Raw genomic sequence first — 17,191 nt, 5'->3', positions numbered from 1 at the left:
AAAAAAATAAAAAAAAAAAAAACACACATCTTAGTAAAATTAATACCTTCTCAGCTTCGCATCGAAGCTAAAATAAAGTTGATATCCTTATAAGGTATATGATATGAATTTAAAAAAAAATTAAAAATTAATAAATTGAGAAATTGAGAAATATATAAAGTAAAAAAAAATTCCAAAAAAGAATTTTCTGGATATAATTATTATTTTAAGTCAAATTTGAGTGACTTATATTATCATATTGGTGAATCACTTACTTTACATCAACAAATAACTTTTTATAATTTTTCCATAGAAATTACAATACTTAATTATTTAATATCAATTTCATACTAAATTAAATACTATACAAATTGTTTTGTATTTGTAAATATTTATTAATTTATAACACTAAGTGTAATAAATTAAGTTTTATGATTTATAAGTCTTATAAATCATAAAACTTGTAATCAGGATATAAATAATAAAATAAGAGTACAATGTTGCTTATAGAATAATTTAATAATTCCTTTAAAAAATTAAACACTATCTAAAGATTTCCATCCAAGCGTTTAATATGATAGTAATTTTAATCACCGTCAGATATCATCTATATTTTTGTCCCTAGTGTGCCGCGATCCACTGTGTTAGCCTCTTTTTAACAATGGTTATAGTGTATTGAAGAATCTGAAATCTGAAGAACTACTAGATGTGAAAAAAATATTTGAAGCCAGATTCAGAATCAGCGTTGAAATTCATTATAAAATTCATATATAAATTGTAAACAATTTTTAAAACAAAAAAACAATATTTTTTGTTATTTGTTGTAAATTCATAACATCCATTTAAAGAGTAGTTGTCCCTAGTATACTATTTAGTTACACGACCGAATAAACTAAATTAATATTAGAAAATTAACTACATTGTAACAGATTAATAGACTATAATATTATTTAGTACATTATGTTTAATTTGTGTTATTAAAATTATCCATTTTTATAATATTTTTTAACATATTACACACACATATAATATTTATTTATAAATAACTGTGTCTTGTATGAATTACGTAAATTTGTGTTAGTTCGATAAACTAAATATCTATAATGCATTTTTAAAGTAACTAAAAGTCATTCATAATATATTCGATCGCAGTGTTTTAATTTAACATTATAAAACAATTTCCTCCAAACAAGTCGTCACGTTGAATTGAACTCGTATTTAAATATTCGTACGTATAACACAATAATTAACTGTGTATTAAACACAAAATAAAAATATTACAACTGGAAATAAAAAGTTACAAAAGTTAAAAATAGTTTTCAAATTGCTGAAATGTATAAAATATATTAATTTATATAACAATTTTCAAATTGAATAAAATAAAAATGTTAATATTGTACATTAATACAATCAGTATATTTTTGTATCTTAAATCAAATAGTATATGAATGCGAATGGAATAACTATAGCAAATTAACTATTTCAAATAGTAAAATGTTTAATACAAATTAAAAAAAAAAATTTTAACTAAACAATAAATAAATAGCAACATTTTGCTTCACATTTGAACATTTGGCGCTCCCTGACCAATTTTTTTGGACACCCCTTTAAGCAAAAAAATAGATCAAAATTAGTAGAATTCTAACCACGGAACATATTTTTTTTGGATATGGGTAAAACATAATAATTACAATTTTTAGATGATAATACCAGCAACAATTTACACAATACCTTGGTATCATAGTGTTTTGTAAACATTTTCCGCCCCCTAAAAGAGTCATAAATATGTCGCTGGGGTCAAAGGGCAACACAGCCACCCAAATGCGGTCTTGCAGCTTTTAAATGTACAAATGAGTAATTTTGATTTTTTTATATAAACGGTATAAATATTTTAACTGTGTTTTACATTGTCTCAACAAAATAAAGATCAATTATTTGTACTCCAAATGTTAATAATAGGAAATTTAAAAAAAAATTATATTAACTGTTAATGAGTTTCGGCACTAGGCCAACGATATTATGCAAAACCATAAGCGTGCCTACAGGGGCAAGCACAGGGAGTTTTTGCTGCCCTCAATTGGTCCAATTTATTAAAATGGTTCGCTTGTAATAGTAACTCAAAAGAGAAAACTACTACTAAGGATTAAATAGTAATTTGTTTTATTGTACTACATTAAGTTTTTAAACTGAATAATCTATGAGCCGTTTAGGAAAGGTTACGGGCTGATATAAATTTTTGCTGCCTCAACTTAAATCTTTATGCCGCCTATGTGTAAACATAAGTTATTGAAAAAATTTAAACTTTATTAAACAATTAAAAATATTTCTAAATCACGTATTATAATACGTAATTCAAGTATTAAAAAACTCATTATTTTTTATTAATTTATCATCGATAAAAAATACTTTCAATTAGGTAATTTTTAATTAATATTAACACTGAAACACCAATATTCAATTATAATAATGATTATCCTTAAACGCGACAACTCCATTGCATAGACAATATTCAAACATTATAGACAACATTATCATTTAATGAAAATAATTATAAATACGTAAAATGATTCCACGACAGTTTCAATCACTCATGAGATATTGAATGTATGTTAAAAAGTTTGCAGCAGGTAAACAATAATCTAATATTTTACGTGTTGTTCTACATATATGCTTTAAAAGCGTAGTTTTTAGCTTTTTTAAACTATATATTTATTTTTCACTTTTTAGTTTTTTATGACATCGCTGTCACAGTCACGGAGTGTTTATTGTGAATTATGACTATCAATAGATATAATTTCTGTATTTCCAGTTAATGTGTTTATAAATTCACAACAATGTATTTTATCACCATTGATAATAAAGGTTATATACCTGCGAATATCGTCATAAAAAACCAATTAGCTACCTTTATTTGTAATCCCTTATACAGGGGTGTTCAGTAAGTTAGGAAACAGTTAAATTGTTACAAACAATGAGTACAATAGAAATTCGTTTCCTTATTTACTGAACACCCTCTATATTATACATGTATATTAAATTTAAAAAAATTGAATCTTTAAATGTTTATATCTAATAATAAACAATAAAAAATTTATTATATTTATATATAATATAGATGACACGTGCGCATTTACGGGTACGAAAACCAAAAATAAAAATACACAGAATTAGTGTTGCCGGCACGTGGTGTCGGGGTGGGGTGAATGCGTTACGACATAGTAGTCTCAAGGTCATAGACAACGGGATACGCGAGAATAAATAACACATGGCACGTGGAGTTACAAACAAACTTACAATATACACGTGAAATTAATAGAAGCGTGTTAAAAACCATTAAGAATATCATATCAAGTTAAATATAGGAAGCTTTAGCATCTAGAAAATTTTGTACTCCAATTTTTAATAGCGAAAAAATAAATGATTTTAATAACTTAATTATAATTAAATTATTATTTAACTGAAATTGCTAAGATCAAAGTAAATAGAACCTTAAGACATAGAAATTTTAGATTACATAATTTATAGATAAATAAATTAGAGATATAACTCTGAATATTATCATAGTTGCATTTGAACAATTTCATAATTAATAGTATTATAATTCAATATATATATATATATATATAAATTAGAGTCGTTAAAAATGGGCGACAAGTCTTGCAAGAGCAGTGGACAAGATGTCGAAGCTAACTCTTCTGTAATAGACAAGGAAAAATCAGAAGCCGTTGCAAAAGCAGTGCATGGCCATCCTGTTTCTGAACACCCTACTACGTAAAACTCGATAAATACATTAAATATTTCAATTAAGTAATAAAAAATGTATATCCTAGATACTGCGAGACTCTTATGCATCTTTTAAAAGGTAACATAGGATGTGGTATGCTAGCAATGGGAGATGCTTTTAGAAATGGTGGTCTTTTAATGGCACCACTACTCACTGTTTTTATCGGTACTGTCTGCATTTACAACAATCACATATTGGTAAGTAAAACTCAAAGTCATGATATTTGATTTTATAATAAAATAAATATTATAATGTACCAAGTTAAAACCATTATGTTATTTTCGTTATCGTGTCGAATAAGAATTGTATTTAACCAATAGTGGCCACTAACTTTTTTTATTAATATAATATATATTGAAAATATTAATAAAATATTTTTTAATGGGTCTTGATACTATTCCATAATTTTTTATAAGAATAAATTTAAATACTTAATTCACCGGTAGAGTCAAAATGTGAAGAAATAGAAGAAACCGTGGTTATTGGAAAGCATAAACTCCAAATTGTTGAGATGAAATGATAGAAGGATAACAACTCAAATATAAATTATACTGAAAAATCCATATTTTTAGTTAAAGGCTGTTTAATATATCGCCTTTATAATATACCTGTATGCCATTGAAATGTACAAAAAAAAATATTGAACATTAATCAAAGGAATTCTAATTTTCAGCTATTTTTCCATAAAATGTTTAATCGTATATTAAACAGTTTATCCAAAGAAACTAAATTTAAAAAATACGGGAATTTCTCGGCAAAAATAAAATGTATAAATTAAATTTTTTTCAATAAAAATTTTAAATTAAAAATAAAAACTTATTTAAAACTTTTGTTTTTTTTTATTTAATTTATAATTTATATTCTCATAAATTTGAGAATTTATAAATTTAATCACAAACACGTGATAGTGTATGTAACAAGGAAAATATAAAAACTACCCAACTTCCTTGTGTCCAATTTTCAACCCTCTTGAGCGCCGTAGGGTTATTCATTATTGACCAAATTTTGTAACAATAATTTATTTCTTTATTTGAATTGAAATATTTTTAACGGTTGGGACTGTCAAAATTGAAAAAAAATTATTTTTCTAAAGCTATTTAATGTATATATTTTCTTTAGTTAAATGTTGCTCATAAATTGAAGAGCCGACTGAAACTGGAACATTGCCCGACATTTTCCGAAACAGTTGAGTTATCATTTGCTACTGGACCGAAACGGTTACAGAAACATGCAGATTTATTTAGGTAAAATAATTTTTTTTATTAAATAGAATAGCTATTCTATTTATAGCATTCTATTAATAGCTAACTTCCCGTAGAATTAATTTACACAATATTTTTAAAATAAAATTTGTTTTAATTTTAGGACTACAGTTAATGTATTTGTTATAATTACTCAATTGGGTTTTTGTTGTGTATACATATTATTTGTGTCTAGCTCAATTAAACAAGTTAGTCATTCATTATAACCATTCAAACATTAAACTCTATAAAATAATATTTTAAAGAATGTAATAAGACTTTCTTATTTTTTAGTTTTGTGATGAATATGGAAAAGTATTAGACATTCACATTCATATGGTGTTTGCACTAATTCCAATCATGTCTTGTGCTATGATAAGAAATTTAAAGTTTATAGCGCCACTATCCACCGCCGCGAATATTTCAATGGCTATTGGATTAGGCATAATTTTATCATATTGTTTAGTAGACTTACCACCATTAGCTACTAGAACAGCGGTTGCACATTGGTCACAAATACCTTTATTCTTTGGCACAGCTATTTACGCTTTTGAAGGAATCAGTCTAGTACGTACCACTCATATAAATTCAATGGAATTAATTTGGAACTACATTACTGAAAAACTGGGAAATTAATAAAATAATAGTAATAATAAAATTACAAAAAGACTTTCATTAGTATATCCATCAATGTGTTAACAGACACACTTAACTAGGTTTAGTTTTTTAAATATGGAATATTTTATTATGTATTGCTAAATCAATTACTTTAATACCTTCTATTTTCTGAACTTAACATGCTACATAAAGGGTGGCCCTCTTTCACATATTAGGAAGTCAAAGATGGTTCTTAGCTAAACCAATAATTGACGGGACGAGTATTATGGCAAGTTTGCACCAGAGACCAGTCACCACCAACAAGATAATCACGAGAATCATCTCGTTGGTACCCGAAACATACATCTCTACTCATTGGGCCAAGCCGACGACCCCTTATATTGCTAATTCCCCAATTAATTAAAATAATAAATTGTGCATGAAATTCTTAAAACAAAAATAAATTTGATAATATGGTTATGTAACAATGATCTCATAGAGTTGAAAAAAAATTTTAGTTTAATAGCTAGTTAAAAACTAGCAATCTCCAAAAAGTCGAACTTTCTTCAAGCACATTCACATAGAATCATTTTATGACAGTAATGTTAATCGTTGTCAGATTTCAATTAATACTCTGGTATCCAATTTTCCAGGTCTCTGATATGATGGGTATCTATTGTACTGGGTTTTTTTTATTTTATATTAGTCCAGCAATATTACCATCACAATGAATAAAAAATTAAACGATTTTAGGTATTACCTCTTCAATTGGAAATGAAAAAACCTAATCGATTTGCATCAACTCTGGGTGTGTTAAACATTGGTATGACAATTGTAACATTTATCATTTTAACAATGGGATTTGTTGGCTTCTGGAGATTTGGTGATGATGTTAAAGGCAGCCTTACACTCAATCTTCCACCAACATTAATGTAATTTCTCCCTAATTGCTAATTTATAATTGCATGTATTTAAAAATTAACCGATATTTCTAGTTTATCTAAAATTGTTGTTGGTTTGATGGTGTTTGCGATAATTTGCACTTATACTCTACAATTCTATGTACCTGTTGCTATATTATGGCCATCTGTACAAGAAAAGTATGGACCATTCCAATCACCAGCTTTAGCTGAATACCTCCTACGAGCAGCTCTAGTTTTTGCAACATGTAAGAAAATTATTTAAAGCTTTATAGAATATATTTAATATTGAATTTTTAACTTACAGTTATTGCAGCTGAAGTAATACCTCATTTGGCATTATTTATATCATTAGTAGGAGCAATTGCAAGTACGTTTTTGGCTCTAATATTTCCACCGATTTGCCATATGGTTGTATGGAAAGAAGAAGGATTTGGAGCTTATAAGTGGAAACTTCAAATGGATATTATAACAATTATCTTAGGTTTGCTAGGTTTTGTAACTGGTACCTACTTTAGTTTACATGACATAATAGTTGCTTTTAGCAAAGATTTTGGTTTTCATCAATGAATAAAAATTAATAAAAACTTTTTTAGTTATAGGAAATGCACCATTTTGTGTTTTTACTCAATAACACATTGATTATTGTGTAATTACACTATAAAAATAAATTAAGTTTTATAAATAATTATCATATCACATTTAATTTCTTATAAAATTTAGCCTTATAATATTAATTCTGTAAATTATTAACATTATTGTCAAATACAATATAAATTAAATAAATACTTTGTTTTACAATTTTTTTTTAACTTTTAAAAAATCTACATTTTGACTATAAAAAGAAATAGACAATAATTTTTAATTGGTTTTGGTTTTTTTTGGGGAAGTTAAAGCTGATAATTTTTGTAGTAATTCAGTAAAAATAATTGTACCAACAAATACTAAAATAGTTCCAATCCAATGATAAAGTGTGAATGGATTCCTGAAATATATTATGCTGAATAATAAGCTGGTAAACTTTCTGAGTGTTAATACCAGAGTTACAGTTAACGATGAACACTCAGTAGTTAAAAAATACACTGAACTTATGCATAAATATCTAAAATTAAAATAATTAAGAAAAAAATTCTTAAAATCTTGTTTTAAAATATATTAATAAATATTTTCAAAATGATAAGATTATTAAACATTAATCAAAGGATACTGTGTAATTACATTTCCAATTAAATAGATAACTGTACTAGGTACATTTAAATTTATGTATGGTAAAGGTTCACTTTCAAATGCCATTATAGTATGTTCTTTTAAATTTGAGTACAGAAATAGAAACCAAGGCAATGGCAGTAAATGCTAAAAAATATAAAAATACAATTAGTATACTCAAAGAAAGGTATATTATATGATAATAAAATTATAAGAATTAAATTATTTTTCTTATACAGATATTTTAAACATAGCAACCTTAAATACATGTTTAGCGGCAATCAATGCTTTTTGGATTAAAAAATAAAAAAATATTTGGGTTTTCAGAACTAAAAAAAAAAATTTATTTGCCAATACTGTTTAGTAATATTATTGCGATGTATAATTTTTTTTACTATAAAATGTACAAAAATTAAATTTCAAACAAAGTTATGAATAATTTATTTACAAATCATCAATAATTAAAAAACTTATTAATAGGTTCCCGTACTTACCTTATTTGGAGAAAACATTATGCTTTCATTTATAGGTACCAAGATTTGATTTCATAGTAATAAGCTAGGTATATTTTACCATCCTCTCTAGCACAAGCAGTAGCTTTTAAGAGAGGACGGCAAAGATAAGTTGATGAATAAATAAAATATATGATAGCATTTTAACTTTTAACATTATATAGTTATTTTCCTTACAGTGTAAAATAAAGCTTCTTGAGGATGTTTCCCATGTTTTTTGTACAATGTTTCTTGATAAATACCCATTCGAGCAGAAATGAACAATGCAACAGTTAAACATGTTATTCCTAAAAGTTAAATTGATTTTTACTAAATCATAATTATTATTTAAATACTTAGTGGCTAATATCTTTTGAGAGTGACCTTAAATTTAATGATGTAAATATATTAATAAAGCAACTCTAAGAGTTTATTCAAGTAACTTTAATTATTTTTAAATATATAATTTTACTATCAAGTATTTGATACTTGATTTATAAGCACCATGTTTATTTTAATTGTAACTATACAGGAACTACAAATTCAATAAATTATGTAATTATAAAATTACGATAAAAGCTTCCATAACTCTTATGGAAGTTTATAACTTTGAAATATCAATAATCAAAAAAAATATATATATGCAGAGGGAAAGTAGAAAAAGCTATATAAACGTATTAGATATGTATGTTGCAATTGAAAATAAAAATAGATAAATTAAACAAATAAAATGTATATAACAAAAGAACAACAAAAAACAACGGTAGCACAGTGTGAACATTGTATAGTTGGGACTGGTATAGATGATATCTGACAGTGATTAAAATCACTATCATAAGAAATGCTTTGATGCAAGTCTATAGATAGTGTTTAATTTTAAGAAATTGGTGGATTATTCAAAAGCAAAATTCTAACTCAAAAATAATTAAGGAAAAATTGCAAAAAAATCATTGTCACAAGCAATGATTTTTACTGAATATGCAAACTTTTGTTGCATTCGTTTTTTGATAAAATTGGCAATTTAAGCTAATTCCAATGTTAAAATTAATTTTTTTGACTTTAAAAAAAAAAAAAAAAAATTGAAATATGTATAACTTTATATTCTATGTCAATTAGTTTTATATAATATTCATGATAATCAGTGTACCCCATTATAAGGTATATTAAAATAAATTAAAATACAATACCAAGAATTTTAACACAAAAATAGCAAATTTTTGAATATGATAACTATATCCACTATATCTCAAAATTCTTTTTAGTAATTTATTTAAAAAAATTTTTATGTATATTACATAAACTTTAATTTAAGATTAAATAAGTTTCAATATTTCCGGATATTTTAATATGAATAAAAAATTTTTTCTCAAGAGGAGAGACTTCAGTGATGGGATCATCATTTATATTTATTGAAGTTATTCAATATAATTGAGATAAAAATGAAACAAACTCTGAATTTATCAAATCAAGGCAACCATATTTGCACATAGAAGATAGGTCGTCGGAACAAATTTTTATATTTAATTTATAGTACGTAGCATAAACTTTAATTTAACAAAATTTTGAAAAGTCAAGTTGAATAAGTTGAGTTTTGTAAAAAAAGTTGCTATTTTGAATCAACTTTGTAAGAAAGTAAAGGTTCGTTTTTTAAAAAAATTATATCAAATAATAGGGAAATACCTGAGGTTTCAATATAAATAAAAAATAATTTTGATTTGTTCATTTTTAAATAAGTTATAGCAATTTTTAGAGTAAAAAAATGAAAAAATGTCGAAATTTACCGATTTTAAAAATCGTAATTTTTTGGTTGATATCCACCATTTAAGGGGAATGAGAGAAAAATTTTCAATTTTTGAAGATAATGTCTTCAACTAGATATGATTTGTGATCTTTTGATGTATAATTGAGAAAATCTGTTCAGTGAGCTGAGAAAAAGTAGTGATAGACATAATAAAATAAACACATTATGGTAAAATTAATATCTTCTTAACTTCACATCGAAGCTAAAAAAATTAAAAGTCAATCAAATGAAAAATTACAACTTTTATACATTAAAATAATATGATTAATATAATTGTTTAAGAATAATTAAATAAGTAGTAAGATTTAAAAAAAACTATAAATATTATACTATACCTAAACACCACCAAAAAAAATCTTCGAATTCAGAAGTATTCTGTTCAACCCCTCGTATAACAGTTTTTTTCTAAAAAAAAAAAAATTATAGTCATTCATAATATAAAATTTTATTTTATTTTAAAATAAATTTTTGGTATAAATAAATCCTTGCTCTAAATGATTATATAATTTTTAAACCTAAAGGATATTATAGACATGCCAAAAATATATATGAATAACATTATATTAAAAACAAAAAATGTTGTCAAAATGCTATCAAGAAATAAAAAAAAAATTTATATCAATAAAAGTGAATATTTTAATACATAATATAATTTATAACATAAAACAATTCTTAATAAAACACAAATAAATAAATTTCAAACATTACATTTAAATTTTTTTTTGAACCCATTTACATTAAACAAAAAAAATTCAATAAAATTTTAATAATAAAAACAAACAAAAAAAAATCTAATCCTAATTTTAGGGAATATTTTTTAATAAAATGCATTTATAGTTAAATCACTTTTTTTTTTAGTAATATACAATTTTAAATAGATTCTGAAAAATTGATTATCTTACCCATATATTAATCTCCCTGTATGTAAAATATATATATGTTATCAGAAAATTATTAAACAGATATTATAATAGTTTATGAAGGAGGCCTAACCCTACTTAAACCACGCAGTTTTCATTTCACATAATATTAAACAACACAGTAAAACTGTAAAAATATGTTTAAATGTTACCTATTATAATTAGATAAAATTTGTCTTCACAGAAAAAAATTTGTAGCTTATTTTAACTATAAAAGCAAGTCAAAATAGGATATAATTATATTTTACCAAATTTTAACATTAGAAAAAATAGATTGATATTTGACATGCTCAAATTAAATTTTATTTAGTCAATATTTAACAAATATTTTATACTATGCTTCCAAACATGCCCAAGTTATGATACATTCAAATCAAAGAAACTATAATATATATAATGATATTTTAAGTACTGAAAATAATTAGAATACTCACTACATCTTGACTAGACACAATAGTACAAACTGAAATACCAATTGTTATCATGATAACTGATATATATTTGTCAAGACTGTACCTTTTTTTGAGGATGATTATACCCATCACCATGTTAGCTATTAAAGAACCCTAAATTTAATAAATATTTTTATAATGTATGAACACTGTTTTAATATTGTACTAATTTTTTTTTTGAACTTATAGTTTATATTAAAAAAAAAAAGTATTTGTAATCAATATACCGCTCGAAATATCATATGCAGTGGCATGGCAATATTCAAATCAAATGCATAATTGTTTAACACATTTGTTACAAAAAACATTACTACTAAAACCAAATAACCTCTGAAAATAAAAATAAATATCATAAATTAAAACCTATAATCTATTATTTATACTTAAACCTTAAATTTTAAGGTTAACATGATTTTACAATTGATTCAATTTTATCAAGTATGAAAGTATTCATAAGTCCTAAACTATTTTAAGAAGTTGCTATCATCAGTAATTTTCTTAAATAGACCTTCCCTAAATTGAAAAATAAATACTTCTCAATAAATCAAAAATTTTTTTTCCAATTTTATTATTATTTTAGGAGAAATCACAATTATGCCACTTGTCTTGTGAACAGTTTAAAACACTTAGTCTACTGACACATGTATCAAAAATCTTAACAAAAAAAATAAATCGAAAAATAAAAGGAAAAGTGGAGCAGTACTTAAAAAATAACCAATGTGGATTTAGAAGACAAAAAGGTACACGAGAAGTAATTTTAGGACTGCGGGTGCTAAAATAAAGTTACATACTCGGCCTTAATAGACTTGTAAAAAGCCTTCGACAAAGTAAATTGGAACAAAATGCTGCTCACATTACGAGAAATAGATGTTGAACATGACCTAAGAATCATCCTCAGTCTTTACAAGAATCAGACAGCTTACATTAAAAAAGGAGTCCGACAAGGGTGTAGATTATCACTATCAATTTTTAACTGCTACATTAAAAAAGTTATAAATATAGTGAAAGCTAACAAGACTAAATATTGGAATCAAAATTGGTGGAGAAATTGTTTCAATGATACAATTTGCCGATGACATTGTAGTAATAGCAGAGAGTAAAGGTGACATATAACATGCAGTTGAAGATATGGATGAAATGCTCAGAACATCAGAAATGAAAATAAATAGTGCAAAAGTGAAAATCTTAGTCTGTGCCAAAGACCCGAAAGTAAAAGATGATGTATACATAGATAGACAAAACCTTGAAAAAATAAAGGAAATGGTATACCTAGGGAGCAAAATCACATCTGATAGTAAGAGCACCGCGAGCTAAAATAACGCATAGCATTAGCAAAAACTGCCTTTAGTAAAAAACATAAGTTGCTTACTTCAAAAAGTTATATCTCAATATCAAGAAGAGACTTATAAAAACATATATATGGAATGTTGCAACACAGTTTTACATAGTTGTAAAACTTGGGTAATATAAGATACCAAAAAGAAAACACTAGAAGCCTTCGAGATGTGATGTTGGTGACGTATGAAAAAAATAAGTTGGATAGAGCGGAAAATAAATAAAGAAGTACTTAGAGCTATGGAGAAAAACGCACACTCATAGATAAGATTAGAGCAAGACGCTGGAAAATGTTTGGACAAGCCCTGAGACACCCAGACGAGTTACATAATATATATGACAGAGTATGATAGATAGAAAAAAACTGCAGGACGTCCCTGAAACTCTTATATAGGACAAATTAAATGTGATGCAAGAGTCAAAATTTTTAAGGAACTTAAAGAAAAGGCGGGTAGCCGGTTATAATGAAGAATTGGAGCTGTAAACTAACTTCGGGTTGACAAAGAAAAAAAAATCTATGTTCCATAATAAATTAATCACTCTATATATATTGTTCCAGTTATAGTAAAATTATAAAATTCAATTGTATAACTAATTAAAATTTAAACAATATAATCATAACTTGAAAATTTTTTCAAAATGAAAAAGTAATAACTTAGACAGTACTAGTGTTTGTACATTCATGCACTAAAAAACTCAAAATATTAAACGGCATGCAAATATGCATTGTAAGCATATTGAAAGTACTATATAAAATCAATGTTTATAGTATCATAATGATAATTTAACAAATCTCGAAATCATTCTGTAAATTTTCCCCTTTGATATGAATTTTAGGTTAAGTTTTACAGTAATTTAAAAATGGAAAAACTGATCTTACATCTTATACATTTTTTTTTTTATAAATATTTATATTGCTATATATTAATTATTATATTGAAGAGAATTTTATAAATATGTACAAAAAGCATAAATGTTAATAAAAACAAAATTATAAAAGAAAAATTGGCTTTACCTTTTATAGAACTGCTGTAAATCTCAATTTAAAAAGTTTATATTAAAAGTAAATACTTTCAGAATAATTTCAAAATTTGCATAAATTAACATAATAAAATAAACATAATTAAGAGGTACTTAATTTTTTTTTTTTTAATTAATATTTTAAATAATAAAAAAAAGTAATTTGACAAATATCCAAATTGTGACTGAAATATTGACAGTAAAGAAAAATTAAAGTCATATTCCCAATCAGCACAAAAAAAAATACCATAAAAAAAAAAAGATTCAATAAACATTCTATGATTCAAATTTTGTTTAACTGTGTAATTTAATAACATTATTTTCATTTTGTAGTTCATATATGTTTTACCCTATAATTCTAATTCTTTACTCTAGTATAATTGTAACAGTCATATTTAAGTAAAGAATTACTAAGAACTTATAAATACAATAGGAAATGAAAACCATAATATGTTAAGACATTTTATTTTAATATAATTTTTACTTATTATCAAAATGATTTTAATGATATTATAAAAAATAATATTCACTAATAGTTCAAATAAATTAACAATATTCTTAATATGCATAAAAGAAATATGCAAAATCATGTATTCATAAAAATCTCAGCACAGTCTGTTCGTGGCATAGTTGGGTTCAGTATAAACTTAATCTGACAGTAATTAATATCACTATAATAAAAAACGCTTCGATGCAAATCTGTAAATAGTGTTTAATTTTAAAAAGTTAATGGATTATTCAAAGCAAAATGAACTCCTATTTATTTATTTATATCCTGATTATAGTTTTATTATTTATGAATAAATATTTATTATAGCAATTAAATGAAGTATAAAATTGATATTTATTAATTTAGTAATGTAATTTTTACGAAGAAATTATAAAGTAGTTATTACTTTTATGGAAAATTGTTTGTTATTTATAAATAAATTTACTGGTCTACAAGGAATTTTCATTAGAGACTAAAATATACTTTTCTAAATTCATTTTTGGACCTATTTCTAATCTGTAATTAGACTCTCATATATGAAATATAGCCTTTCACAAATAATAACAAAATTCTAAAGGATTAATAAAACAAATATTTATGTTTGATTATTAAGTTTGTATAAATAATTAATAAATACAATCGCTAAGATTTTTAAATTTGTAATTTTTTTGAAGATTTCTATTTACATAGAATGAGGCAAATTTTTTCAATTTTTGAAGATAATGTCTTCAACTAGATATAATTTGTGATCTTTTGATGTATTGAAGCTGAAACTTCCAAGTTTTATTACCATAGTAATGAAATGGAATTTATCTCACTTAATTTCTCATTGTAGAAAAAAAGATCATGCAAACGCATGAACATACAAGCTGTGGTCAATACCACAAATAATAATGTAACTTTTTTGAGAATTCAATTTAATAAGCAGCTGGCAATACTTTTTTTGAAATTTATGTTTTCATATTTACTAATAATTTTGCTAATACTAATTATAATATTAAAAACTAATGTAATTATATAATGTAAAGATATATCAGAGATTTTATACAAAATAGTAATAAAATTCCTAAAACCACTTTTATTTTATAGATAATTACATTTTTTTTTTTTTTATCATTACTGCTTTATCAGCCCATTAAGAGCCATAGTAGCCTTCCCCAAAGGAGGAGGTTTTTTAACCATTTTAATTCCGAGACGGGTGGTTAGTCCGTCACCAGAGAGAGGGATGGAGACTCCAATTACTGAACTGATCTCTTGTTCGAAAAATTAAGCTGCCCGTGACCGAGTTTCAAATCCAAGGCAGTGCGCCTCAAACACTGCCTCATTACCGACTCAGTCACATAGATAATTAAATAGTTTATGATAATATATACATTTTGAATAAAATTTTTTAATAAAATCTATAGTTGATTATCAATAAAAACAATAAAACACTCAAGCAACACTATTGATGACAACCCTAATTTTTAATTTATGTCATTATTAGAAAAATGGTTTATAAATAACATGATTGCAACTTAAGAGACTAACGGGGCTTAGTCTCAACAAAATATTAGCTACCTAAAAAATTAACAAATTGATCAGTATGTTACCACATAAGAAACTTAAATATGCATCAATTTATCTTATAAAATAAACTATTATAAATTAAGTACATTTTATATCTAATAAAAAAAATGAATTTAGTTTTACAAATTTTCAATAAATTCAGTTATCAATAAAAATGAGAAACATCAAGACGCAAAATTTACGTACTTGATACTGATACTAGGTTTCTTAGTTCCAAATTTGGCAGTAAAAATGAATCCATGGATTGCAATTAATAAAAATTGCGAAAATGTTATTAAATTTCCAATTCCAGGATCTTGTCTGTAATATACAATCATCAATAAAAAAGTAATTATAGACAATTTGTTTACATATATCAACTTACTTAACGAGTAGTTCTAGAAATACAACATTACTCATACAACCAAAAAAGGTAGAACCAATTGCAACAGGAACACTCATTTTTTTAATTTAAAAAAAGTTTAACTGTTTATAAAGTATAATAATTTATAAAATAAAAGATTGATACTATTTTTCAGCAAATTGGCATTGTTTTACAAATAATTAATTGTATGGTTAAAATTATAGTTACCTATTAATAATTTTAATCCTAGACAAAGTATCATCACATTAATAGTACCGACAAAAGTACGTCGCATTACATATCATTTCTATTTATGACTGTTATCATAGACTATATAAAGATATAGCTTATGATGTTTTCTAATAAACAACTAACTGATAATTCAGAACTGAATTTGTTGGATTAACCAACTCATTCTCACTAATAAATAAATTAGAAGAGGGGATAGATTTTTTCTTTCCTTAACAATTTTTTTTGTATAACGATACATATAAAGTTTTAATGAAATTTCAACTGTGTGAACATTATCATAATCGTAAATTTTTTTATTAAAAAACTTTGAACCTGTTATAATGATGCTGTTACTCTACTAAACGAGTAACATGAGGATTTACTGATATAGTTAGATTTTTAATAACCTTACATAATACTAACAACTTTTTTTATTTTTGATTATTCTACAAAGAACTGAATTAACTATTTTATAATACAGTAGTTACGTAATTCATGGGTGATAAATCAAAATATAAATAGCTTTTTAGAGTATTTAAAATCAAAATGAAATATATTATGTTTAAAGTAAAAAATAAATTAATACATAGTCATTTTTTATATTGACATTCAATATTTTAATAGTTTCATTAGCAATTTTTTTTTTTATTAACTTAATTATTACTTAACTATACATATTTGGGAGCTATGTAAAATATAAATCTACTTAATCTTTTTTTTTTTTTATTTAGTTAAGCTTTTAATGTTGATGAAGAATATATAAAACGTTATAAGTGATAAAGTACAATTTAAAATTTAGAATAACTTAAATT

At 24.5% G+C, this 17,191-nt stretch overlaps 2 protein-coding genes across 3 annotated transcripts in view; one reads left to right on the top strand and one right to left on the bottom strand.

Moving 5' to 3' along the window:
- The window catches only part of LOC126903628 (proton-coupled amino acid transporter-like protein CG1139), a 14,918-nt gene extending 7,609 nt beyond the window's left edge, over positions 1-7,309 (top strand). The window contains exons 2-9 of the mRNA XM_050681947.1: positions 3,612-3,750; positions 3,810-3,960; positions 4,883-5,007; positions 5,129-5,213; positions 5,299-5,571; positions 6,355-6,533; positions 6,597-6,769; positions 6,829-7,309. Coding sequence (XP_050537904.1) covers positions 3,623-3,750; positions 3,810-3,960; positions 4,883-5,007; positions 5,129-5,213; positions 5,299-5,571; positions 6,355-6,533; positions 6,597-6,769; positions 6,829-7,091 — 1,377 coding nt within the window. The 5' untranslated portion in view covers positions 3,612-3,622 and the 3' untranslated portion in view covers positions 7,092-7,309. The remainder of the gene's footprint in view (positions 1-3,611; positions 3,751-3,809; positions 3,961-4,882; positions 5,008-5,128; positions 5,214-5,298; positions 5,572-6,354; positions 6,534-6,596; positions 6,770-6,828) is intronic.
- LOC126903629 (UDP-xylose and UDP-N-acetylglucosamine transporter) lies at positions 7,207-16,660 on the bottom strand. 2 transcript variants are annotated; one of them, XM_050681949.1, is made up of 9 exons: positions 16,377-16,660; positions 16,170-16,270; positions 15,992-16,105; positions 11,619-11,721; positions 11,374-11,505; positions 10,355-10,424; positions 8,417-8,526; positions 7,729-7,874; positions 7,207-7,623 (listed from the first exon to the last, which is right to left on the bottom strand). In XM_050681949.1, exons 2-9 carry the CDS (start codon positions 16,244-16,246, stop codon positions 7,383-7,385), a joined length of 993 nt encoding a protein of 330 aa, XP_050537906.1. In that variant the 5' UTR covers positions 16,247-16,270; positions 16,377-16,660; the 3' UTR covers positions 7,207-7,382. The 2 variants fall into 2 exon arrangements, with proteins under 2 accessions (XP_050537906.1, XP_050537905.1); XM_050681948.1 differs by having other exon boundaries at positions 16,170-16,657.
- Between the last annotated feature and the right edge of the window lie 531 nt (positions 16,661-17,191).

The sequence above is a fragment of the Daktulosphaira vitifoliae genome, unplaced genomic scaffold (genome assembly GCF_025091365.1).
Source record: "Daktulosphaira vitifoliae isolate Bord-2020 unplaced genomic scaffold, ASM2509136v1 Scaffold_4, whole genome shotgun sequence".
NCBI lineage: Eukaryota > Metazoa > Arthropoda > Insecta > Hemiptera > Phylloxeridae > Daktulosphaira > Daktulosphaira vitifoliae.
This window is presented reverse-complemented; position numbering and strand designations above follow the sequence as displayed.

What these genes read in the sequence shown, in the direction of transcription:
- LOC126903629 (XM_050681949.1), bottom strand. Translation starts at nt 16,246, where the DNA reads ATGAGTGTTCCTGTTGCAATTGGTTCTACCTTTTTTGGTTGTATGAGT. An exon ending in TGCATATGATATTTCGAGCG is followed by an intron (nt 11,506 to 11,618) that starts GTATATTGATTA and finishes TATTAAATTTAG; the next exon opens with GGTTCTTTAATAGCTAACAT. An exon ending in AAGAAGCTTTATTTTACACT is followed by an intron (nt 7,875 to 8,416) that starts GTAAGGAAAATA and finishes TATATTTTTTAG; the next exon opens with CATTTACTGCCATTGCCTTG.